Consider the following 26586-nt stretch of genomic DNA (forward strand, 5'->3'; position numbering starts at 1 on the left):
ATACAGTATTTCCTATTTAAAGCAGAAGTCTTATTCACTTAGTTAGACAAGGGCTAAATTCTGGCCTTGGTCTCTAAAACATTTTCTAAAAGCTGCTTAGTTCATAGAGTGGCTGGAGCTATGCTTCCAAGAAATGTAATGAATTTATCTAAAAAAACCAAGCCAACAACCCAGCAAACTTTTCTGGATTAGTAAGTTGAATTAGTTCAGAAAGCATCTGGTGATCAGCAGGGTGAGTTCCAAGAACAGTGTGGGTTTGCATGCTGGAGGAAGGGGGATTTTCTGGGCCCTTCCCTTACACTGGCAGAGTATGGTGGTGTCGGCTGTGCTGAAACTACACCCAGAGCACTCAGAGGGTTTGCATTTCATCCCCAAACATGCAGTGAGTAGTTACTGATAAACAGTTACTGAAATTGCTTTAAACAGGCTATACTTGCACACACTTTCACAGCCTCATGCTTGGGGTGTTAGTAGTGCATGTTAGTTGTGACCAGTTAGTTGGCCACAAGCTCTAGAATAAAGTCTCCAGCTTGGGTCTCAGTGGTTGGGACAGGAAGCCACAGTTATTGCTGCAGCTGATCGTAGAGACCACATCTCGCAGTGCAGTGTCTTGTCTTTGTTTAGGCATTTGCTGATAGCGGTGAGAGCTGGGTGCGTGGGCTGCTGTACTGGGGAAAGCTAACTGGTTTGGCTGTCGTATTTGATGTTTGGCAGATAAGATTCATGGTGACTGCCATCATGTGATTTTGAAAGCAGTTCTGTCTGTCATGGGATGAATTCTTGTTCAGTTTTTCTCTGCAGCCTGGTGTAGCTAGGCATAACAACTACTAGATGGTTACCTTTGCTGTTCAGCTTTTACACAACTTTGTAAATCAGTGTCACAAATGCATAGTCTTGCTTATTCTAAGGGGCAGTATTGGTTTCAAAGAACAGAGAAGCTTCAAGGGTTTAATGGATATTGTCTTCTATCAGACTTCACCATACCATGTATTGATACTAGTCTGGACACTTCTTTTTATTAAGCAGTGACACAAGGCATGACTTGCACCAATACCTTGATAATGAGAAAGCACAAGGCTTTGAATAAACATCAGTCACTGGAATACATTAAAGAAATTAGCTGAGTGATTTTTTTGACCGTGTCATCTGAACTTCCTTTAGGCAGGTCTAGGCAACGTGAAGTAAAAATGGCAGTGGCTGCTCCGTACTGGTACTCCAGCAGTTGTTAGGTCTTATGACTTAACTTTTGTATCTTTAATTTTTTTTTGTACCTTAAATAACAATTTGTCCCAGCTTCACAAGAGAGCTGAGAGCTGTTATGTGTCCTGTATTCTAACCACCTTCTCACCATATTGATTAAATTTTGGAAAACTTTTAAAAGTCTCCTTCTCAAAATGTTTTAGAAAGTAAGCTAAGCTATTTTACATGCTTTCTATATATACGAACCAGAGAACTTCAGGATTTTAAAAGCATCTAGTTACACTTTGAATTTTTAAAGTCTCATTTTGAATGTAGTCTTCGTGTTTTATTGCTTTTGTAGTCTCAGATCTTCTTGCATTTAAAGTCATTGATTAGAATATAATGCCTTAAGAACTTGTTATTACATTTCTTTTACCTGGAAGTCAATGCCTGCATTCACCTGTTTGTTCATGGTTTTCCTATCTGTGATAATGCCCTTCCATTTTGCTGAGAAAAGTCAAAACCACTGTAAAAGAGGGAATTCCTGTCATCAGTGTAGCTCTTTGGGGCTCCCCATGGCTTCCAGGCTCAAACTCGAGGGCAGTGAGAAGCCCTATAGCAAGGCTCCAACAAGTCTTTTTGATGCAGCTCTTCTAGAGCATTGCAAATGTTTCTTTTGAAAGGCTATTTAATAGGATAAATATACCCAAGCTCCCCATTCCTCTGCAGTTACTCACAATGTAAAACTGTCTTGCCAGGGATTGGGTTACAGCCCCAAGCTGTCTCCCTATATGTGAGCTGAAGTTGTGTTTGCTCCTGGAGGTGGGAGAGAGAGAAGACTTACTTGAACCTAATGAGATTTTTAAAGTTTGGATTCAGGGATTTTGCAAAGAGGCTGCTCAGATGAGTCTGCGAGCTCAGGGTTCAGTTCTGGAGATGTATTTCCCCTTGTTCTTTTAGGGGACCGCAAAACCCAAGGATTTGAATTCAGCATCTTACAGGTATTAAGAAAAAAGGGCTGGAGAATGGTGTGACATTCTGCAAATGAGGGGTCTGCAACTTGTCTTCCACCGAGGGAGACATGATTACCATGTAAAGTCTGTGTCCTCATTTAGACCTGCCCTTATGGCTGTCTTGCTTTTTATTTCTATTTGCCAATCATCTGGGAATCTTCTGCTGCCTAAGCCAGGAAAACCTGTAGCATTTCTAGTTATTTGGGTAAACAGGGACATGGGGAAGAACGGAGGAGGTACAGACACGTGTTCTCTGTAGCTGCATTAGAGGAAATACTGTAGTTTGTGCTCAGACATCTCATCCTGATTACCCAGTGTGCTGTGTCTGGGCTGTCAGGGACATGTGGCAGTAGAGATGCTGGGGGAGACGGGACTCTGTGGTGTTTGCTCTGTGTGGCGGTCGGATGAAGAATCCTGTCTCCAGTGTCACTCACTTTCCAGATGTCCCATGCAAGAAGCAGAGCTACAGGCACCGTGCGGTTTGATGGATGCACAGATGTGGCTTTCAGCTGTTGAAAATGAAAGGCTGATATCTGAGGCATTTGAAGTATCTTGCCTCAGTTATGCTTCCATTTCCTCCCCAGCAGTAGAAGAGATGTAGAAGAAAATTTGACCATCATCCTTTTGATCTACTTACTATATTGATAATCCTCTGATTTGCTGTGTCAGCATGGCTTAATAGCTCATCCTCAGTTGTTGAGAGAGGTGAACTGCATATGGAAATCTGAGGTAGTTTTCTCTCTTCTGGCACTAATGCTGTCATCTTTGAGCTGACTGGGTATGCTGTATCTCTCTAGCCCTCGCACAGGCTGGTGTTATGCTGGACACTCAGTAGTAGAAGGCTTCTCCTTAAAAGAGGAAAGCAAATTTAGATTTCTCTAAATTGCCTCACTTTAAAATAAATAAATAAAATCCTAGATTGCTTATGAATAGTGGAAAACTATTTCCTGCTTGAGAAAAAATTAGCATTAAAAAGCTGCTTGATGCCAGTTGGCAAATGCAGATTTGTTGATGCCTTGTCACATAGTTTTTTCCAGAACTAGTTCCTGATGTGTTCTGCTTCACTGTGCCACCTTAATCCAGGAGCATTTCTGAAATGCACAGAAGGCACAGGAAGAGGGGAGTGAACCAAGTATGTTTTGATATGCATGGGAAGATACTTGTAAATATCTTCTTTTTTTCTTTTTAATAACTTCACTTTATTTAAGAGGGCTGAGTGCGGCTCAGATTTATACCTGTGGGGTGTGTGTGTGTGTGTTGTGTGCATCAGTACAAAGGGGCTTCCGTGTTATCCGTTCCTGTTCTGTACCTCAGAACTCTGTTGTGATCCCTAGGCTGGTGTTACTGCTCTTTATCAGACAAACCTGGGATGTGGGAAGCTGAAGAATGTGCCCCTGCAGCTGCACATGAGGCTGTTTCTGCTGGAGGATACTGCATTTGCAGGACAGCGAGTGCTGACACGCAGCGATGGTGAAGGAGCCCGTGTCAGAGCCCCTGGAATGCGTGAGCTGTTCCTTGGCCTGATGGAGGTGTGGGCCAGGGAGATAGCGCAGGAATGTGCAGTATATAACTTGGGAGATGATTGTTCTTTTCAGCACAGCTTGAAATGGTAAATGGGACTTAACCTAAGGTATTGTCCTGCTCTTTCATCTTGCTGATTTTCTTGGTAAAAGGGATTTTTTTCTGAGCGGTTCACTGCATTGGACATCAGCTTGAGAGTTCTTGTCCCAAGCTGCCTAAATGACTAGCAGAGCTTTGGCAGATGCTAGGAACTACCTTGAAGCAATGCAGTTGGTATTAAGGCCCACTCATATATATGCAGAGCTGTGTGTGGGATTTGAAGACCAGGATCCCAAGGACCTCATAATTAATAATGATTTTTGGCAAAAGGAAGGGAAGGGAGAGAGGGACAAACTAATGCACCTGGATCTCCAGATGTCTTGGAGTGCTTTATAGCAGTAAAGGTATCAAACATGATATGATTCTTTAACTGTCCCTCCTCCACAGGAAAATCTGTGTAGAAAAAACACTTGAATGGGAACACAAATGTCCTCCCATACTGGGGAGGATGTGGTTTGAGTAGCCCTCAGTCCTGAATGTGGTTTCAATTGAGCATGTAATTTTTGTGTTGCCCAGTGGAGGGAGAAGGACTCTGTCCTTCTGTGCCTCTGTCTCATGTTTGCATACAACTTTACCAGGTGCTTGGCCAAGTTATCAGAGCCTGTGGAGTACCCAGCCATGCACACGTTGGGATGCACTGTGCTACAGCAGACAGTGAGTTAGGGTTTTATCAGCTGTGTGACTGCAACAGCATAGTGATGACAAGCAGCAGCGTATGGGTTGGTGGTGTCTTAGCAAGTATCCCTCAGTCTTCCACACCCCACTGAGCAGTGCACTGTTAATAGAGTAGAAAATACAAATTTCTGTATGCACAGCCCGTGCCTGTGGGTAGGCTGAGCCCTGCTGAGTCTTGGGAAACTGGACTGTGTGGTTCCACTCTGTCCACATGTCTGTGAGTTGACATTTTGTCTGTGGGTTGTGTTAGTAGCTTCTTGTAGAGGCGAGAGTGGAAGAAGCGGTGATCCTGTAGAGGAGCAATGGCTTGAAGATCTAGTATAACCCTGTCTGTGTTATTTTATTGCTACAAAATGGTTACATCTATCCTCTAGAGATAAATGAATCTCTGGTCTTTTAACCTGAGGAGATTCTGCCTCCTAGAGCTGTGTCTGTAGTATTTTCCAGAGTATTTGGAGCAGTGGTAAAACTAGTGAAGTCAGTGTGCATGGTTGTTCCCAGAGTACTGGGCGATAGTGCCCAAGATGCTGCAGCGTGTGCTGGTGTGAAGATGCACGTCTCCATGGGGAGGTGCAGCACACATGGCACCGGCAGAAAGTTTCTGTGTGCCTAAAATAGGGACAGGTTCCCGGCTCTGCGGGGATGAACAAGTGAGGTGAAGTTACTGCCAAGTTAGCCATTGCTGTCGGGTTTCATCTTTCTGTCCATGTAAGGATGTAGTGGTGCCCTCCGATGGCTGGTGGTTGTGTGAACTGGTCTGCGTCAGTGCGTTAGGATGATGCAGTCAACTGCTTCCTACGGCTTGGGAGAGACTAACTGGCTGATTTACACCTCCTGCAGCACTGTCCCTCAGGAGTTGCCTTGGGAAGGAACACTTCATTACCCAATAAATCGATCGAACCTTTAATATTTCTATTTAAGTATTTAATAGTCTATTTAAGGAGCAGTCACCGCAGTGAACTCAATCCTGTAGTGTGACATGTAGTGCTGCACAAGGCGCAGCATCTTTGTTGCAGTTCATCAGGTTACAGCTGTCTGGTCCCTTCTGCGAAAGAAAGAGCGATGCACCTTTTTTGCATTAATACATCTCCCTTCTTTTCATCCCATCTCTTATCTCACGTTGTCATCTGGTAGTGTTAAAAAGTTGCACAAATGCTAAAGGAGGCACAGGGCTTTGGGACCTCTTGGGATGAGGTGTTGCGTGGAAAACAAAATGTTAATCCCCTTGGTTGGGTTTTGAATAATTGCCTCGAGTTGGTCTCTGGACTGCAAAACTCTTTAGGTTGACCTTCAAGGGAATGCTTTGCAGCCCGTGCCCGCGGGTTGCAGAGCCATGTCCCTCTGGCAGGGTGAAGACCTGCAAGGTGGGGTGGACTTGAGTGGGCACTGTGCCACCACTGCTCTCGCCCTGCCCTCCTCGGGGCAGTTCTGCAGCCCTTGTCGGACACTTTGAACGGGTCCAGCAAAACTTCAAGGAACTGTGGTTGCTGATGGGATTGGATTGGAGAACAGTTTGTGCGGCTGGAAGCAGCGAAGGGGATGGATGCAAATGGGGAAGACCTTCCCTCTGTTGTGGCTGTGAGCTTGGAGGCAGCGACTGGGGCATGAGGAAGGGTGCACCCTGGGTTTGCAGAACATGGGGGTGAGCAAGCACAAGGAGGGGTCCTTTGCCCCCCGTACAACAGCGTGTGAGCGCCTGTCCCGCTCCTGGCTTGCTCCCTTTCGTGTCCCGCCGGGTGGGGTGCTGCCTTTGCGCAGCTGCTTCGGTATCAGTTGTAAAGTTGAAGTGCAGTTTGAGCAACCGAGTGATTCCTCCCCAGCCTTTTCTCCTCCCTCCGCTTCCCGTTCCTCTGCTCTGCCTTGTTTGCTCAAGTCAGGAAGGGGGAGGGTAGGGGGGAAGTTAATCATTAAACTGTAATGTCTTCTTAACTCCTTCACAACCTGGGGGCAGAGTGCTCCTGGTATTTCCAGACCCCTCTTCTTCTGCAGACTTGTAAACCAGTACATCTACCCGAACTCACTTCTGTGCCGTTAGTAAAAAGCAGTGGGTTTCTGTCCGATGGTTCATTCAGCAGAGTGCTGAGCCGAGGAGGTGAATTTTGTGGCGAGATGGTTACAGCTGCCTGTCCTGCAGTGAGGGCTGGGGGTGGAGGGTGGAAAAATGGTTTGGGTCCCCTCTGCAGGGCTGGAGGAGCCCAACACCCTCGTGGGATTTTCACTTCCTGGTGGAGTTTGATTTGCCTTTGTCATTGGTGGGGAGAAGCAAAAACCACACCTTCTCGGATAGCACTTCTCTTGGAGGTTGTGTGCACGAAACCTCCAGTCATAGGACTTGCCTGGTTGGAGGAATTGTAGCTCTTCAGCAGTTCCCTTGAGGTATGTGCCTTTCGCTCTGGAATCCACCAGCTGTTCTTTTGCTTAAAAAGAAGATTAAGTTCATTTTTCCCCAGCTGCAGAAAGCTTGTATCCCTTCGGATAATCTGCTGCTGTGGTATTTTGGCCCCTCTAGGAAAATGCCTGTGGCTTAAATGATTTGGAGCATCTTTTTGACTAAATGAAAGGTGTATAGAGTTAATTTAATGCAGTGTTTAATATGCTAATGGCTGTATTCTGTTCTCTGAGGGCAGGACTGCTTTTTTTTTTTTCCTTTCGTGATGCTTTGGTTCGTGGAAGAGTGTGAATATAAAAGCAGCACCTTCTTCGTCTTGTAATGCGATAATACTGTCCTCCATTTGACCCTTTAATATATTTTCTTGAAGCGTTGCTAAGTGCATTGGCTGATGTGGTCTGCTCTGCTCAGGAAGTGGCTTTGAGCTGGCAGGTGCCGGTAGGCAGCCATTAGGGCGAACAGTTGCTCAGTTCCTATTCTGGTGCCACCTGATAACTTCAGCTCCTTGTGACCCTGGTGGAGGATACTGCAGGAGGGCTATGCTCACGCTGAGCCCCCACACCCCAAACCTGGGTATCAAGTACCTGCTATGTGCAGGAGGAGAAAGACAAATCCTGCTGAAACTGCCTGAAGACAGTTGGGTCTGCACAGAGGGGAGGGAGATCCAGGGGCTTTCTGAGAGCCTCCTCTCTAATTCTGCTGAAGTTGCGTTACTCTTGTCTGGCTGAATTCCACATCTCCAAAGGGACCTGCCAGGTATGTCCTGATGCTCTTGTAATGGAGAGTGCTGATGTCCCTAGTGAACCAGTTCCTCTCTAATAGCCTTAAAGAGGTGTGCACTAGAGCTTGCTGCCCCAGTGGAAAGCTGGGCACCCGGCCAGCGAGGCTTTCTTTAGAAAGTGAGTACAGTGCAGACCTGCAGTCGCCTGCTGGAGTTTCCCTCACCAGGGACTGCAGTGGGCTCCGCAGGGTGGGTTCACAGGACAGAAGGTCCAACAAGTCGGGATTTGCCTGTGAGTCACTGCAGAGGAGTGCAGGGTTGAGAATGGACAGAGGGTAGTTTGCAGGGAGAATGGTGGGAAAGCCTTTTCATGCCCTGTCTCTAAGGGAGAGCATTTTTTTCCTGCTTTAAGATATGAGAGGTGCTAAATGTGTGACGTGGGTTCCTCAGCCTGGCATGAGTGATGGTGTTTCTAGCTGGGGGAAGTTTTTCTTCTCTTCAGGAATTTGTGAGCAGTCTCCACCCAGCAAGTTGAGAATTGTTTCCAGGACAAGAAATGGCCGTTTACCTGGCAGCCTCTGGAAACTAGTTAACTGTTTGTGTGATGTACTGAGGGGGGGATTTTTGTTAACAAAACTGAAAAACATACTCCTGCTGCACCGATGGACTAATTTGAAAGTTTCATGCTTCTTCCACTACCTTATACTCTGGAGAAAACCCCTCCCGAGATCTTGTTTCCTGCAGAAAGCAGTGCCTGCGGCCACAGTAAATGACTCTGTGATGATGTGGGGCCTGTAATTAGTCTTTGTCAATATCCTGTTCTGAGTTGGATCTCCTGGGTTGCTCTTCTGCAGGGTGCAGTGAGGCTATGGGTCCCTGTTGTTAGGCAGTTTTCTAGTTAAGTCAAAAATCTGAGACTGACAACAGTTTTTCTGGCTGCTTTTTTACCTCTTGGTGTTTTCTTTGTACCAGAAGTTTGATTAACCCATTCAGCCCTGGGCTGCAGTAACGTTTTTCAGGGTATTTAGTAGATCACCATAAATGAAAAGTCTTCCCAAAGACCTTCTGACACAGATATCCTGAATGAGATGAAAAAGCAGTAGTCCGGGATTTTACCATTTTGGGTTTTTTCTTTTTTTTTTTTTTTTTTTTTTTTGCTTTCCTGCAGACGCCTTACTGGCAGACCTGGAATCCACCACCTCACATATCTCCAAACGACCGGTGTTTCTAACAGAGGAGACGCCTTACTCCTATCCAACTGGAAACCACACATACCAGGAGATTGCTGTGCCACCTCCAGTGCCCCCACCACCTTCCAATGAGGCCCTGAATGGCACTGTGATTGACCCCTTAGACCAGTGGCAACCCAACGTATCCAGATACGTCCACCAGCAAGTAAGTGAATGTGTGCAGATTGGGGAGGGTGCATGCTGGTTTTGTTGGTGCAGTATCTCTCAAGGAAGTAGATGAGAGGAGGGAATAGCAAGAAGTGAGGATGAGTTTGACTACAGACAGAGTGGGGAAATGAGGGGAGGTGTGGGTTTTTAATAGAACTGGTTGGAGAAAATGGCAAAAAATAATTTGAAACCCATCGTCATTATTCTGACAAAACGGTAGTGTGATGAGATTAGTGTTAGTCATCTATTTTGTAGCTTGTGGAAAGCAGACTGGGAGTTTCCAGCACAGATCTGCGACTCATAGGCAAACCTGAAGCAAGTGGGGAACAGTTGTTCCTGGTGTAGTTCATCTGATAGAGGGTGGCTTGGCTATATAGCAGATTTTTTTTTTTTTTTTTTCTGCTGGCCTTTGTTCTGCCCTATCCATGTGTGGGATTGCAATGCAGTAGTGTACATATTTGCTTTGTATTTTCTGTTTCCAATGCAAATCTCATTTCCACAGCCTCAGTCCCAGTCTCCTATATACAGCTCTAGTGCCAAAAGCTCCAGTGCCTCCATTCCTAGAGACGGGCTCAGCTCTCCTTCTCCACGTGCCAGTGAAGAGGAACACGTCTACAGGTATCTTGTCCCTGTTAAGAGATAAGCCTGACTTAAAACTTGAGCCTGCTGTGGCTCAAGCTGCCTTCTGTAAGTGGAAACAAACACTGCTCCCTGTATCTGTTATGTTGCCTTGTGTGGGTTTTAATTACCTCTCTTGTAAGAGGCCACTGTAACTTTCACACTCATTTCGAACATTGATCTGGCCCTTTGGTTTGCTCAGCTGCAGAAGAGGTTAAGGATCCATCAGACAGAACAGGATCTGGATTGTGTTGTGGAGGATATGATCCAGAGACAAGTGACAAATCAATCCCTCTGTTAAGCAGCACAAAAGTTCTTTAGGAGGTGGGTGGCCTTTGGGTCAGTTATCCTGGGGAACTCAGTTACCAGTAGCCCAGCAGGATGTGCAATGACTTGAATTTTCAGGTAAATTCGAACTTCTTAAAACGTTCATCTCGGTAGATGATAGATAGGTAACTAGCTTATACTTGCAAAGGCAGCTGCTCTTACACTGAGAGGTTGGAGGAGTAGCCTGTATGGTAGGACAGACCTTTCTGCCAACATGGGGATGAGTGAGGAAGAGGCTGCCAGAACTTCATCTCTGATGGCCCGCTACGGTGTACTCTGTCCTGGGTACCTTTTTACAGTGTGGAGACTGGTGTTTCTCTGGTGTTGTGTTCTAAGCATGCTTGGCTCTTTCTGCTAAGCAGGAAGTTGCTTTCAACCAGAACTAATACTGGGTGGAGGCAGGCATATTCGGAGATGGCCCAATGGAAGTAGTAATTGCAATTTTTTCAGATGGCCGCATGCAATTACTACGAAATGGAGGTAATTGCAGCCATAAGTCCTCCTGTACAAGGGTCTGGCAGGGCTTGGTTCTGGTGTGAATTGTACCTTGTGTGCTTGGGTTGGGATGAAGTATGCCCTCCACAGATTGTGTTTGTGGATTTTTTTTTTTTTTTTTTTAAGTCTGAAGAGAAAGATAATAACTGCCCTTACAGAATTTCATAATTGTCACTGGTGTTACAGGTGTCAGAGTCTTGAAGCCTGTTACATATTAACTTTCTGAGCATAAAGTGGTAGCGTGCACAAGACAGAAGTTCCCACTTTGGATTTGGAAAGTATTTTTTTGATAAAATAAGAATCTCTAGAGCATTAGAAGTTATTTCTTCAATTGTAAAACTAGGAGAAAATAATTTCCCTGCCATTGATGATGGGAAGACTGTTATTACAGTGTAATTACTAGAAAAATCACTGCATTGGTGCTAAGTTTTGCTTTGATGAAATAGTTTGCAGTTGTGTGTGGTAAATGGGATCGCCCATATAGGATAAGCAATAATTACATCCGGTGTTTTATACACACTTGTGCACAGGTAAACTTCTTTTAAGGCTTGTATATTTAACACAGTAGAAAATAGTTTCAAATTACTTTCTTGTAAATTGATTAGAGTTCCCCAAATTAAAGGTTTGAGGACTTGAAAAGAGACCTTGAGTACTGCAAGAGGCTACCACATAACCTGCTGCTTTTGACTTCTTGTTGATAGCTTTTTGTTAATACTTTGCCTCTTTCTCCAGTCTGTGCTAGCCCTGCATTCCCTTGCTTCAGGGGGAAGGTTTTTGCTGCTTGGTGTGATGTCAGCAGAAACAAGTCATTTTCCTGTATGTGAGCTAATGGTTCTGCTGCTGTTCTGTGTGTCTTGGATCTGCATACGGTTAACTCTTTCCTACAGGTCTGTGCAGCACACAGTCCTAAAATCTGAGGCCCTGTCCATCAGTGCTATTTCTTTATAACTGATAACTGAAGATTTGGCTAAGCAGTGGCTGTGTTGTAGTCATTTCACAAAGCACACATCTTCTTCCTCCAGAGCTAAAAGCATCAGCTTGAAAAGAATACAGTACATGTGTAAACTTTGTGAACCTAATGTAAGTTTTCCTCCATCCTTCTGCTGTATCTTGACATAGAAGTTTCACGCTTCCCTTTTATCTTTAGTTTCCCGAACAAGCAGAAGTCTGCAGAACCATCTCCCACAATGACCAGCTCCTCTTTGGGCAGCAACCTCTCAGAACTGGACAGACTTCTTCTGGAACTGAATGCTGTTCAACATAATCCTGCTAGTGGCTTTCCAGCAGGTGAGGAATAGCAAGACATTTGGTATTAGTGGATAGTTTGATTCTCAAAATAGTAGCCTGATTTTTCCTTCCAACATCCTTACTGAGGGAGAACCCTCCAGCCCCTGATCAAAGATTCATTTAGCGTGGGTGGGATCTGTTGAGGTCTGTGGTGCAGCACCCTGCTCAAAGCAAGGCCAACTTCAAAATTGGCTGTAACTAAAGTTTCAAAGTTAGATGAGGTTGCTCAGGCCCTTGGGCTGTTAAGTTCTGAATATCCTCAAAGATGTATGTTCCACAAGATTTCTGGGCAATCTGTTGCTCTTGCCTGTGATTAACATGTATGTATGGACCTAGGGGTCTGAATGGCTTTTTTCTGCTCCCCTTTCTTAAGATGAAGCCAGCAGAAGCCCATCACTGCCCAGCGTGACTGGACCTCACTATGTCATCCCAGAGAGCAGCAGCTCTGTGGGAGGGAAGGCTGCACCCCCTACAAAAGAAAAGCCAAAGCGAAATGGTGCACGTGGGATCGAAGATGTGCGTCCCAGTGTGGAGAGCCTGCTGGATGAGCTGGAGAGCTCTGTGCCAAGTCCAGTGTGAGTAGTGTTCTGCTGGTTGCTGGCTTGGGTGGGGTGGGACAGCCTCTTGTGGGAATAGTGATTGTAGTGTAGGGGCAGATGCTGCAGGGGAGTGACAGTAGGTGGGCTTTGTCTCAAGGGTCAGAAATCAAGCAGCTGCATGAAGATGCTGGTGCTCTTTTATCTACTCCTGGATGAAAAAATACCTAAGTCATGTTAAAAGAGGTGGATTGTTCAAACTCGGATTTATAGCTGATCACAAATACCCACTGTCTGACAAAATGAATGTTTGGTCATCATCCATTTCTTAATGGACAGGGATTGTGTCTGTACACACTCGTGTTAGACTTGGCAGAGAGACAGGGTCTGTGTGTGTTGTGCTGGTGAAATTTGTGATGCTGTGCTTGCTTGGGGAAGCAATGGGACTTTCAGTCTAGGAGTGCTCTCCCAGGCTTAAATGCTTTTTTTTTTTTTTTTTTTGGTCAGCCCTGCAATCACTGTGAGCCAAGGTGAGGTGAGCAGCCCTCAACGGGTCACCGCCAGTCAACAGCAGACCCGTATATCTGCTTCTTCAGCTACACGAGAACTGGATGAGCTGATGGCATCTCTCTCTGACTTTAAGGTACCCTATCATGACAACTTAATACTTCATCTTGTCTCTCCCCACCCCCAGGCTCTCTTGCCCATTAGCCACATCTACTGACTTTGGTCTCCAGAATGCCCTCTTCACCTCTCAGACTTGCTCTGAGAAACTTCCTGTGGTGGTATTTGTGCTTTCTCAGTGCTGCTGTAGGTGTTCTGGACTGCTATAAATTCTCATCGCTGGCAGGGTAGGGCAGTTCTAGGGTCTGTTTTTCCTTTGGTTCTGCAGTTTGTTTGCCAAAGATAATGAGCTTAGTTACTGCTCAGTACAGGGTGAATTATTTTGCGGTGCTACGACTTAACAAGAAGTTAGGGGAGCATGGGACACCAGTCTGCTTACTGACAGAGACCAGACTCTTCTGTTCTGTGGGATGACCCTCCTCTTTGGGGAGTGTATTTTTACCCTGATGTGCTTTCCCTGAGGAGGATCTTCCAGGCATGTAATGTGAGCACTGAAGCCTTTGCATCAGACAGCTGGAGACTTCAAAGGTTTCCATCTTAAAACAGTATCTCTTATTCACCTCAAAGTGGGATTAAAGTCTGAGCTTCTCGTGGGGGTAGAGGATGGCAAATACTATTCAGAATCTTGTTTGGAAATCAAACTACTGTATTGGAAAAGAACTGCTACTTCAGTCACAAGCAGCACATAAAAATCCCATAATAGGATAAGCTCAGGAGTAACTTGCCCATGGTCATCTTGATATGTGAAGCACTTGGCGTATGTACTTGGATAACTTGTTCTTTATTCATATAGGTAAGTTATCATTCTTGCACTAGATGGTTAACTGTGGAGCGTATTTTCATAAGGCTTCATTTACCCATAATCATAGCAAAATGAAAAATATTTTCTCTTCTTACTTTCTACTTTCAGCTGCTTTGCTTATAGCCTTATTGAATTATTCACTTGAATTTGTTCTGAGGGAGGCAGAGAAAGCAAATATCTAATATATTCTTTTTGTCACTGTTGGGTCTGCCTTTCTTACATACACGTGCAAGTCTGCTTTCTAATCCTAAGAAAGTGCCTAACTCTCTGTTTTTTCCTCATGCGGAAGATTCTGCTGATGCTTGATGTTTCTTGTCTGTGCTGAACTCCATTTCCTCCTACCATGACTTTAGGTGGGGCAACCAGAGCTGAGGAATGTTTTGTGAGGGGAGGTAGACAGGACATTAAATGACAGCTTTGCTGTTTGTTCTCTCTGTGCCACTATTCATGTGAGTGCTTTTGATGTGTGCTGTGGGTTTCACGGAGGTCATTACAATACCTGGAGTTTTCACCAAGTGCGTGAGTTCAGAACCCAGCAGTGAGCGTGCACGCTCTGGGTCACTTCACTTGCCTTGCACTTGCTGGAATTCAATTCAGTCTGCTATTTCTGGCACATGTACTTCATTTTGTGAGAATCTAGGTGTTACTCACTGTTTTCGCTAGGCTTACTGTAGTGTGTATTTAGTCAATTGCAAATATTGACACCTTAGTGTTGCCTTTTTTCCTCCATATTAAGTCCTAGGGTAGAGTGCAGAATATCCACAAGTGTCTGTTTGGTCTGGTTGAAAAACTGCACTGTTGAGAAGCTGGAGGGAGTTCCCACCTGCTCCTTGCTCCTTCCGTGTGCTGTGGGAGCTTGAGCGCTGTGGCCTTGTGTCCCTGCTGCTTTTATCAGGGCTCAGAAAACAAGCTCAAGGTGTGGTTGCTGCCACCAGCCTTTGCTCCTAGGTGAGCTCTTGGCAACTGAGAATGACCTTGCCCAGCACAGGTTTTCCTTGCAAGATACAAGGAGAGGGCATTTCGCAGTGTGGGTGTTCAAATGCTTTGGAGTCTTGAGAAAAGGCCTAAGAATCTTTGTGCAACTCCAATAAAACCTGCATGACAGAGACGAGTTGCTTTCTGTAATACTGCCTGCCTTCCTGGCTTAGTTTCTGGTTGAGCTCTGAGAGCAAACTGAAATGCAGCAAGATTTTAAGATTTGGGCTTTTTAAACACACCATTAGTATTTTTGCAATGCATTGAGCTCATCTGTGTCTAAACATTCTTCCTGAAGCACAAAGAACATTGTTTCTGTGATCATTTACCTTTTGTTAGGATTGTCATTGACTGTTTTTAAAAGTTACTTTCCTTTTTCCTGTCCTCTGAGTTGCTTCATTTTCCCTTCAGTCTTTTTTGTTTGTTTTTACCTCCTCTATTTATGCCAACTAGTGGTGTTAGCTTGTCTGAAAATATATTTCTAGTCTGTACCAGTGGCGGGTTGTAAGGGAGAGAAGTGGAGTCTTTGCAAAGGTAAAAGATGAAAGGCTATTTTTCAAGTACCAGACCTATGTGCGGTTGCAAGAAATAGAACAGAAAAACTAAGAATGATGTGTAATTAGTTGGAGTTGGTAATTGGTACCAATTGGTAATTGGTAGAAGTTGCAGTAGATGGGGATGGGAGGAGTGGAGGCACCAATGTTTAATTTCCCTCATAACCCAGAGTAAAAGGTGCTATTACAGGCTGATACATTACTCTATCGTCTTTTGCTTGCTTTAATGAGTTGCTCATTCTTTTTGCTTACAGAATCCATTTGATTTTGGTAATCTAGCTCGTCAGTCAGCAGCCACTGAGATTACTTAATGCACTTGTTTTTTCAACCACTGCCATTTCTGTGTAATATGATGCCTGCTTAGTGCATAGCTAGATGCTTGTGTTTAACTGTTCTATTACTGTTGAGTGTTTAACCGTTGCTCTTAGTTTGGAGCTAGTATGTTTCTAATATGCTGGAAATACTTGCTTTTAAGGGAAATGGTAGTCTTGCCTTGAAAATGACTGACTGAATTTTAGGAAATCTGGAAGCTAAGTGCGAACCACAGTATAAAACCAGGTTACTTTTATAGGTGCATCCAGCTTAGGTGAAATACAGGGGGAGGGCAATGTTGGGAAGCTCCTTCATTTCGACTGCTGAATGTACTTATTAGTCCTTTTCTTATCTGCTGTGACTGTGGGTCTTGCTGTGCTACTCGAGGGGAGGAGCAATCTGTAATGAATTGCGGTCCCCTATTGCTCTTTTCTGAGTGCAATCTCCCTGTAGCGCTGCTGTTGTGACTTCACAAATGTGTGTGTGCGTGCCAGCTCCTGACCCTTCGGGATGTTAGCAACTTAGGTCAGCTGAAGGTATATGTCTCTTCCATCTGCTGGTAGATTTTGTGCATGGTCTTGTTAATTTTATCCTTTTGTTCATGATAAGTATCCCAGAAAGGTAGGTAAAGACTGAGATACCATGCATGGGCTTAGGAAGTTACACGCCCTGCTGCCGCAGAGCATAAGCATCTAACTTCTTGAGGCTTCTTTGGAAAATGTCACTAAGAATCAGAGCAGGTCTTGATAGATCTTGAGTTTGGAAGTCCTTTGTGGATACATTTTTAAAACTGGGAGGGCTCAGCATTGATCTTAGGTTGTCCTGCTGTGTGAACTTGTCCAAGCCACTGTTCTGATTTTCCCTTTTTAAGAAAAAGAAGGAATGCCAGTTTGTCTCCTAGAGTTCAGCCAGGAATCACTGAAAATGGGGAAAGGAGGACCCATGATCTTTTGTTCTCAAAAGGCCCTGTAAGTCAAAGAGAACTAAAGAGAACTCTGTATCAGTTGCTCTTGTTAGAGTGTATTTTGGATCAAAATTAATACTGATTCTATTACAATGTAAATGTGGAGTCATTGGCCTAAGGGGAAGAGGCTAATCTAGCCACCTAAGCAATGCTTACAAGGGCATGGAGTGACTGACAGACTTCTATAGATTCAGTATGTGTCACATCCAAGGTGAGATTAGTGATGTGAATAGAACAAAGCCCACGTCATCTGTTCTCGCTGTGAATGCCCTGAAGCTTTGTTTTCATTGCCATGAACTCAGGCAACCGGAGCATTTTATTAGTGTATCAAGAAGAAAATGTCATGCTTTGTTCTATTCATTGATTGCCTTTTTTCCATCTTTGAAATGTAAAATTTACATGTCTGACTATGAGTAAGTTAACGTGACCTTTACTCATAGTCTAGACATTCCTGGGTTTGTAGCTGGCTTCCCAGTGGCCGCTGCATGCCCCCATCACAGCTGCAGGTGAACACATACACATGAGCTATCACTTAGAAGGAGGGCATAGAAAAAGGATCTCGATGCATGTAGAACTTAATCTCCCATTGTACTGGTTCTGCTCTTTGGTATCTCATTTTCCTTCCTTACTCTTGGAAGTAAGGCTTTGGATCAATGTGACTCTTTGATTTGGAGGTCATGATTGCTATAATGCTTAATTCTTTGCTTTTTTTTCTTCTCCTTACCTCTGTCTTTTTCTCTCCTTATTCCTTCTGTCTCCTTTTTGCAGACTAGTTCCACTATGTCTCTGATTTCTGAACCCTTCCTAGAACCGGTTCCCAGTTCAGCAAATGCAGACTCCAGCAACACTCCTCACAGCTTAACAGTGCTTTCCCATTCCAAACACCCTTCTGCAAGTCACAGTGGGGACTCAGCAGTGCCAACATCTGCGCCCTCAGCAGTCCTCTGCATTGAGGAAGGCAGTAATACTGTAGTTCTGCCTACTTCAGGGCATTCTGCCTCTCTTCCACATATGCCCTGTTTGCCACAAATGGTCCCTGTGCCCCCACCACGAGTCTCTTCTGGTTCTGCTACTCGTGGGGAGCAGATGACCTCTGCAAACCTGGTTCAGCTCAGCAGAAAGCCTGACTCTTCTAGAAATGTTTTCCAGGCTGTGCCAGCTTCCAGTGTGGAGCTTCTGTGTAGATCTGCTAATGTGGAGGCACAAGGCCTAGAGAACAATTTGGCAAAAGAGACTGAGAAGAAGGAGCAGAGAACTGACCCCAAAATCTCAAGTGTACCGATTTCAAACACTTTAAATGGTCGAGGGAAGGGGCAGATACCTAAAGAGCTGGATCAGCAGGGAGCATTCGGGGACAATTCAGCACTTCATTCCCAGGCCAGAAATGTGGAAACAGCTTTAGATGACCTGTGGGCCCTGGAGGTGTCTGCACATGTGCCAGAGGTACATGCAAAGAATGACAGTGTTTTAAATCCTGTGTATGAACCTTCTGTTGTGGCCCTGGATCGGTGGGATGTCTTCCCAGACACTAAAAACCCATTGGGCTTTGTAGTGGAGCAAGGACGGGAGCTAAAAGCTGAAGTACCACATGAAACCAAGGTAGATGGCTGTCCTGATCTGGTCAAGAAGAGGCAGGGCAGAGAGAGAACTCCTAGGAAGGCAAGTACTGCTAACATGAACAAAGCCGGAGGAGCCCAGGAAAATGAGCAGTTCAGAAGCTCTGCAGCTGCTCCAGAATCTACTGAAAACATTTGGAAAGCTGAATGGGATCTGCCATGCATCTCCAAACCACCCATTGAGAGGATATCTGCATCAGGCCAGGCAGGCAGTGAATGAATGTAGGAGTAGGACGAGTCCTAGCTAGGACTGTTCTCACAGTGCACTAACATTTCGTGTGTGGTGTGAGTGTGCCTGGACTCACCCACACTAACAGCATGCAGCTCTGAGCAATGTTACTGACAGCTGCATGTCATGGAGTTTTGAAATCCTCTGTGTTATCTTGTGGGCTCTTCTGCATGTCAGTCAGCAGCACAGAACATGGCAGTTTGTAGGGACTTCCCCGTGAAATGGACTTTTATTCCCTAACTGGGGTGAGGCTCAGTCCGTAGAGGCCTCTGAAAAGTTAAAAGAGCTGTCTTGCGCCGCTGGAGGATGTTCCTGACTTGGGATGGCAGGTCCTCTGCTCTGCTAGCCTTTTTAGGTCTCACTGCTGGAGCTGTTAGTGTTCCTTCCAGTGCTGGAAGTATGCTTTTGTGCACCAGACATCTCTGACCAAGAGTCTTATGCCTGTAAAGGGCAAACACAGAGAGGTTGCTCTCTGTGTCCTTGTGATGCTGAGGTTTCTTTAATGCTCAGTGGAGTGGTCATGCTGCACCTCCTATCTTGGCTTCCTGCTGATTAATCTTTCCCTTCCTTTTCTAGATAGTTATTTTTGGCTGTTGTGATTATCCTTACGGGGTTTTTCCTTGCACTGAGTCACTGTTCTGGGCTGTGCCAAGAGGAATTTTGGCATTGTGGAATAAATGTCATCACTCTTCGTGCTCATAGTTGTCACTAATGGCTTGAGTTTGTGCTGTTGCATCTTGGGGCTTGCTCTGACATTGCTCCTCTCTGCTGATACTATTACCTTTGTCATTTAGATTAAATCTTTAATCAAGAGGACAAAAGAGACTGCGAATGTGCATCCAATGTATCGTGACCTCTCTCCAAGGCGTAAACTAGGTCCTGCCATATTTCACAAGACTGAGTCCCAAGATCGCCTCATTGAAGAGCTGCAGGACAGACTGGGCATCACTAAACAGGAACAGGAAGAACGGAAAAGCCAGGATGACTGGCTGACAGAGGGGGTCATTATCACTGCCAGACCCCAGGGGGAAGAGCACAATGGTGGACAGCAAGTAGAGAAGGTAGAAAGCAGGGACACGTGCTGGGAAATTCCAGCATGTCCCTCTCTTCAGATAGCGTTGTGTGGAGGTGCAGATTAAGTTTCTGAGTGGCCTAAGCAACATGAAATGAAGAACTAACTCTTTCTATTCACCCTTGTCTGGCCTGAAAAGGGAACCAGCTTGCAAGTCCTAGTTCTTGATGTTTAAGAATTGGAGTGGGATCTGAGGATGGTGGTGATGGTATCTGTTTTGCAGTCTGCTACTATCACATGTCAAATGTCCATGTGGGGATTATTTTTAAAACCACACTGGGAAGCCTGTCATAGAGGCGTGCTTTGTTTTCTCTAGTACTGTACCTGTGCAGGAAGTTCTGGGTATAAGATGGTGCTCTTCCTTGAGCTGCAGAGAGAAGCATGTTTTCTAGTTCCCTTCTCTTTCTTGCTGCTTTTTGCCCTTAGATAAACATACTGGTAACAACCAGCCTTCCTGTTGCAGGAAGTGCTTGTTGGTTCCTCTTTGGATTTATTCACCTTTCTTCTTCCTCCGTGTCTTTCTAGGTGGTTTTTCCTCCAGAATCCCCGCTCCCCCCAAGGAGGACGGTCTCTGTTCCAGCCTCTCCCCAGCTCCAGCCTTCCAAAGAAGCTGCAAAGACAGTCCCTGCTAACGCTGCTCCCTCTCATGTCTCTGGCCCTGCACCTCTCCTCCCACTCCCACCTCAGCCTTCCCATGTGCCATCTACCCCAGCTCCTAGTCCAGTCTCCTCCTCTTCCTTCACCTTGGCTCCCCAGCCTCCCTTCCAGTGGGAAACTTCTGATGATGATTACCATGAGCTTTCTGTTGTGGGCACCCCTCCTGAAGATCCTAGGCATTCCTGTTCTCCCCAGACCTGGACCCCTAGTACCAAGACAGTTTCTGTTGGCTGTCAAACTGAAGATGATGCTTTCTTCCCACAGATGCAGGCAGGCTTCTCTCTTCTGGTTTGTTTTTTTAGCAGTGTTTTCCTGTCCTATTACTGCTCCCAACTTGACAGCTCAATAGATGTAATGTTCAGGTAAAGGCTGATACTGAACTCCTACATAGGAGAGAGGACTCATTGGCAGTATCTAATCCCAGCTGTGCCTGTCTAGCACTGCAAAGTACATGTCTGTGCAATAACCTGCTGCTGTGTGTGTGGTTCCTGTCTGTCCTGATGATCACTTTATGCAGCAGGGAGTTGGTATTTCCCTCTGAGATGAAGAAGGTAACTCTGAAACACAGGCTGCAACTCACCCTGCCACAGTCGCTCTTGGAGTCGGGGGAGTAAAAGTTGGCAACATCTCGATACTGGAAGGAGCAAATCAGCAGTCCTTCCTGTGTTTGCCCGTTTAGACAGGTGTCCACAGTGCGAGTGGATTTTGGGGAGGACATGGTATGATCAAGAGCTGTGTTCTGCATCTCCTGTCAGGGAAGGGCTGTAGCTCCAGGATGCTAGGAAGTCTTAATGTATATGAGCAGTGCAGTGGTGTGCTATGTTATGTGTACAAGCAGCTCTCGGGCAGTGTGTAAGGAAACACCTCTGCATCTTGAACTGTTGTACTTTTCAGGTGACCTCTGCTCCTCCCCTGGTCCACAGTGCCAATCCGCTGGCTGCTCGTGCACCCCTGGGCCCTCCCGCCCCTGAGAAGGCAGGACCTCCTTTCTGTTTCCTCAGCATGGTGTGCTTTTCTGGTCAATGTGTGTGCTGCAGATGCTGCTATATCTGCTCTGAGAGCTCCTAGTGCCATTAACGTAGACAGTATCCTGTAGTGCATGGTTTGCTGCTCGTAGAGCTCCTAACTGAACTTGAGTGATGGCAGATCTCATGGGTGAAGGGCGGGAATTTGAAGGGCATTGGCATGATGAATTTACGTGGATGCTGTGCTGAGTGTCCCCTGTAAGCAGCAGGCATTGTGTGCAGGAGGTGGAAACAAACCTCTTTTAGGTGTGGACTCATCTGTGAGCTGTCAAGAAGACTGGATCACCAGGCCACGAGGAAATTGTAGCGTGCACGGGTGGTTGTGCCTGCATGGAGGTCAGCTGTGGCTTGCAGGAGCATGTGGTCTGCAGGCAAGGGTGAAGTGCTCTTGCTACATGTTGAATTCATCTCATCTCGTTTCTCTCCAGATAGTATTTATCATTTGTGTGTGGCATGTGTGCCTGCCCAGCCTGGTGGCCTCAAGCCCCTGATTTGAGAGAGGGTATGATGCTATTGACACAGTCTAGCCCTTTTCCTCCTGCTGTGCCGTGCAGCAAGCCCTGGCTTTGTCCTGGGACTCTGGCTTTGTGTACAAAGGCCTGTTGTCTCCCTCTTGTGAGAAGTATCCTTGCAGTGGTGTGCTTTGGAGACATTCACTGTAACTGTCTGGTGGCAAATAACTGCTGTGTGGTGGAGCGTTTGTTTTAAGCTCAGGACATTGCGGTGTGATGGGGACATTCAGTGCTGCTGGACTAGGAGAGATTGCAAGTCATGGGATGGCTGGGAGGAGAGAGGAGGGGAAAAGCTGTGTGTTAGGCGCTGTTGGTATTCATGCTGCACACGAGACAAGGCTGATGAGGAGTGTGTGTAAAAAAAGCTAAAATTACGTATATCATGAGAATTTTTATACAAAGGAGCAGAAACCAGCGTTTGTCATTGAGTAAACTGGTTGACTAGAAGTACAACCAGCTGCAGGACGGGGAATAGAGCTTCTCCTGTGGCTGAAAGGGCAGGTTCTGCCAAGGCTGTGAAGCACTTCAGTGTGTCCCTGCTCCCCTGGCTGTGCTGGCAGCAGGCTGATGGGTTGTTCACAAGTGTAGATTTTATGTCTGTTTTAATCTATCCTCTTAGTAAGAGAAAACGTGCTCCAGACCAACATCTCAGGGAGGGACTTCTTTGGGTGTCTCTAAACCTGACAGGAGCTATTGAAGTGCAAAGTCAGCTAAAATAATCTGTATTTCATTACTGCAATTTGCCTGTGTTGTGGTTTAACTCCAGCTGGCAACTAAGCACCATGCAGCTGCTCACTTACCCGCCCCACCCCCCCCCCCCCCCCCCCCAGTGGGATGGGGGAGAGAATCGGAAAAAAAGTAAAGCTTGTGGGTTGGGATAAAGAGAGTTTAATAGGACAGAAAGGAAGACAATAATAATGATAACAATAACAAAATGACAATAATAATGAAAGAATTGGAATATACAAGTGGTGCACAATGCAGCTGCTTACCACTCACTGACTGATGCCCGGTTAGTTCCCGAGCAGCCCCCTGCCAACTCCCCCCAGTTTAAATACTGGGCATGATGTCACATGGTATGGAATACCCCTGTGGCCAGTTTGGGTCAGCTGCCCTGGCTGTGTCCCCTCCCAACTTCTTGTGCCCCTCCAGCCTTCTTTCTGGCTGGGCATTCGAAGCTGAAAAATCTTGACTTAGTCTAAACACTACTTAGCAACAACTAAAAACATCAGTATGTTATCAAGGTTATTCTCATACTAAATCCAAAACATAACACTATACCAGCTACTAGAATGAAAATTAACTCTATCCCAGCTGAAACCAGGACAGCCTGCAAAAGGGGGCTTTGGTGGCCAAAGAGAACATATAATTTGTTTATAAGTTATGAACCTAAGTAAAACATTTCTCCCCCTCCTTCTTGGGAAGCCTTTCCAAGCCGTGTGTGCTGTGGTGGTGTGTTTCAGAAACAGTTTCTGAGACAAGTATCTTAATCCCTTTCCCCCCACCACCCGTACATTTCCAGCGGTCCAACAATAGACGTGGCAGTCTTTCCATTGCAGTCCTGTCTGCTGGGACTCTACTGTGGATGCACTGCCCTCTCTGTAGGTAAACAGCAGGCAACTTGAAGGGAGTTATTTCCTTCCTGCTTCCACTTGCTTAGCTCAGACTTGGGATGAGAGCCACCTGATGGGGGCAAAGGAGACTTGGAAAAAGATCTGCAGAAGGTGGTGCAAAGGGAGGGAGGGAGGGGAAGGGAGAAGATATTCTTAGCCGAAAGGGAGAAGATATTCTGGCCAAAAGGGAGGCGAGATGAGGAAGAGGAGAGGGATCTCCATCAGAGAGGAGAGAGTGACAACTGAGAGCAACAGCATAGAAGTAGAGAGGGGTCAAGGGGAAGGGGCCTTCTGGATGGCGTCTCTGCTTTGTCAGCTGGCCAGGAACTGATGAGGTAAAGGGAGATTTTTGGCAGAGGCTTAGAGAGCACTGTACTCACTGCTTGGGATCTGCTAGTGACTTCTGCTGTACGACAGTGAAGGAAAATCAAATCCTCGGTTCACAGCTCTGCTATTACACATCCCAGGGTCTCTGCACGTCTTTGCATGGACAGAATACATGTGTGTACTTGGTCCTGACTATCACTGGCTTCTGCAGAGAGTGTAGCTGTCTCCTAGCAATCTCCTGTCTGTCTCTACAGAGGAGCCACTGGCAGCAACAGCAGGCATTTATCTTGTAAGCTCAGCAGCACTCGCCTTACAGTCTTTGTTTTCTCTTCCCTGCAGTTCATGGCGCAGGGGAAAGCCGGGAGCAGCTCCCCTCCATCCACAGCCTCCAAGCCTGGCAGTCAGCTGGACACCATGCTGGGAAGTCTCCAGTCTGACCTGAACAAACTGGGTGTAGCTACGGTTGCCAAAGGTGTCTGTGGAGCCTGCAAGAAGCCTATTGCTGGGCAGGTGAGTTGAAGGTGCTGTCTCATTGCTCAGTCTTGGGCTGCAGCTGGGAGTAATGGGGAGGGCTGTTTCGTGAGGCTGAAGAGACTGGAGATGCTGGAGAAACTGAAGTACTCTATTTATCCACTGGCTAGGTACGCTGTAAGCTCCTCCAGTGACCTCTACCCTGCCCTTGAGGGACTCCCTCTCCTGAGATGATAGGTAATTCAGTTTTCATGCTACCCCAGTCCAGGGCTCACTTGAGTAGTAGAACTTGTCATTCTTGCTGACCTCCAGCTGGTATCTTGTCATGTGGTCTAGGGGAGAGGGAGATAGAGTCGCTCTTCATAGTTTTTCTTCCCAACAGGTAGTTACAGCCATGGGGAAAACCTGGCACCCTGAGCACTTCGTCTGCACCCACTGCCAGGAGGAGATCGGGTCACGTAACTTCTTTGAGCGGGATGGTCAGCCCTACTGCGAGAAGGACTATCACAACCTCTTCTCCCCTCGCTGCTACTACTGCAACGGGCCGATCCTTGATGTGAGTTCCTTGGAGGGGGATTAAGGGTGCTGGCAAGGTGCTGCAGGCCTGGGTGTCAAAAACTCCACCCATGTGTCCTGGGTGGAAGATTTTGTTTGGGGACTTCTATTTTTCCTTTGTCCTGGCTCTGAAAGGGAAACAACTTGGCCCAGTCAAATTCTTAAACTAGCAAGAGGAGTTAGTCCCTCTTACCTTCGCTGAAGTTCCTTCAGAACCCCACATCGCTCCATCATTCCAATAATGATTCCTCAGCATTTGTCTATTGGTAGCCTGTAGTAACAGGCACCAGTGCTAGTCCTGAGAGCTGGACGGGGCCCTGTATAAGGGAGGAAGCAATGCCTAAGATCCTTTTAGGGTAAAAAAAAGTGTGCAGTGGGGAAAGCCTGAATGAGCCAGAGGCGGGGGAGAATTGACTCGGCTCTCTAAAGGACAGTCTATTTTAATGCATGCTCTTGTCAGTACCAACATTAATGTGTTCTTCCCCCCACCCAGCCCCCCCTTACCTCCAAGCTGAAGCCATCATTTACATGACTTGCACTTTGTTTTCTTCTGAACAGAAAGTGGTGACGGCTTTGGACAGGACATGGCACCCTGAACACTTTTTCTGTGCCCAGTGTGGAGCTTTCTTTGGACCTGAAGGTATTGCTGGTTTATGCAATCTCCTCCCTGAACTGCAGACAAGTGTGTAAGGCAGAGCTGCTATTAGGGGCCAGTCTGACTGATGACAGGGGAACTACTGAAGATGGAAGTTCCAAGAGATATAGCAGTTTATGGGGGAAGGATGCTAGCAGTAATCTTCTTTTCTCCCTGGAGAGGAAGGGTATGCATGTGCATGTGTGCGCATGGGACAGGAAGGGCAGCAGGCAGAACAAGGAACAGCTACCTGCTGTGTCTGTGCATTAGCAGAGGGAAGGATGATCCTACCCATGCTGGTTACGCCGCGGAGCTTGGCTGTTGTTAGGTAAAGATCAAGAGCTGATACTCTTTGCCTCTATTCTCCGTTGGCAGGATTTCATGAGAAGGATGGCAAAGCCTATTGCCGCAAAGACTACTTTGACATGTTTGCTCCTAAGTGTGGAGGCTGTGCCCGGGCTATCCTGGAGAACTACATCTCTGCCTTGAACACCCTGTGGCACCCTGAATGCTTTGTCTGTCGGGTAAGAAACTCAAGGTTCTTTGCTGCTGCTGTACGACCCCTCTCATTTCCACCCTGCAGGCATCTGGTTCCTTATCGGGAAAAGGCGTCTGTGGGGTAGTGAAGGGCAGCCAGCCCCACAAGATAAAAACATGTCAGCAACCAAACACCTTCTTGTTCCTCTGCCTGTTTACATTAAACTTTCTAGCTGCTTTGGTCTTTCTGTTCCCAGCTGCAATTATGGGCTTCTGCAGCAGCTCACAGATAAACAGAGACATTTTCTGTGACCTTTAAATAATTATAAGCTAAGCTTCTCTCTAAGCACTTGCCTCAGCGATGAGATTTTGAGGATCTTCCTCCCATGCTCCATCTGACAATGTAAACTAATGAGACTGACCTTGTTCAGACAAACATGCAAGTCAGTGAAATAGTGGCAGGCTCCATACAACAGGCATAATAAACAGGAATACTGCAGATGAAATGCTTGGCACTCTTTCAGAGAGCCTTGCAAATATTAACTCTTACAAGCCCCAAGAGCTGAGCAAAATCAGCCAGTGTTTGCTAGAGTGGGAAAGAAAGGCAGAGACCAGAACAAGCAGCAGAACCGCAAGCTGCTGATTCCTGTTATGATGCTCAGAGCGGACTGTCACCGTGCTGTTGGGACTGACTGCCCAGAACTATCTGTGGCTCCCAGAGTGGTGTGCAGAGAGTTGAGCCGGAAGATGGCAGTCCTGGCGGTGCGGGGCTGCGGAGCGGTGTGCCTTTTTGTGCAGAGATTGAGACTATCGTCAAGCAGTTCTGCTTTCCTTTCCCCCTGCTGCCACACTGTGACTATTAGTGGGGCCAGCACTGATGTCTTCCAGGACACGAGATGGGATTCTCTTC

The 26586-nt window shown here is 46.3% G+C and overlaps 1 protein-coding gene across 6 annotated transcripts in view; it reads left to right on the forward strand.

Annotated features, from left to right (window-relative positions):
- The window catches only part of PXN (paxillin), a 48464-nt gene that overhangs the window by 17035 nt on the left and 4843 nt on the right, over positions 1 to 26586 (forward strand). Inside the window, exons 2-14 of one of the 6 annotated variants that reach the window (XM_075041777.1) lie at positions 8766 to 8992; positions 9497 to 9612; positions 11582 to 11721; positions 12095 to 12296; positions 12765 to 12900; positions 17257 to 18309; positions 19128 to 19394; positions 19931 to 20350; positions 20957 to 21037; positions 23879 to 24049; positions 24393 to 24566; positions 25124 to 25205; positions 25575 to 25723. In XM_075041777.1, the coding sequence (XP_074897878.1) occupies positions 8766 to 8992; positions 9497 to 9612; positions 11582 to 11721; positions 12095 to 12296; positions 12765 to 12900; positions 17257 to 18309; positions 19128 to 19394; positions 19931 to 20350; positions 20957 to 21037; positions 23879 to 24049; positions 24393 to 24566; positions 25124 to 25205; positions 25575 to 25723 (3218 nt within the window). Of the gene's footprint in view, positions 1 to 8765; positions 8993 to 9496; positions 9613 to 11581; positions 11722 to 12094; positions 12297 to 12764; positions 12901 to 17256; positions 18310 to 19127; positions 19395 to 19930; positions 20351 to 20956; positions 21038 to 23878; positions 24050 to 24180; positions 24248 to 24392; positions 24567 to 25123; positions 25206 to 25574; positions 25724 to 26586 lie in introns of those variants that run through there. The other 5 variants (XM_075041778.1, XM_075041779.1, XM_075041780.1 and 2 more) reach the window with 5 other exon arrangements.

This window comes from Buteo buteo, chromosome 11, assembly GCF_964188355.1.
Source record: "Buteo buteo chromosome 11, bButBut1.hap1.1, whole genome shotgun sequence".
Taxonomy (NCBI): domain Eukaryota; kingdom Metazoa; phylum Chordata; class Aves; order Accipitriformes; family Accipitridae; genus Buteo; species Buteo buteo.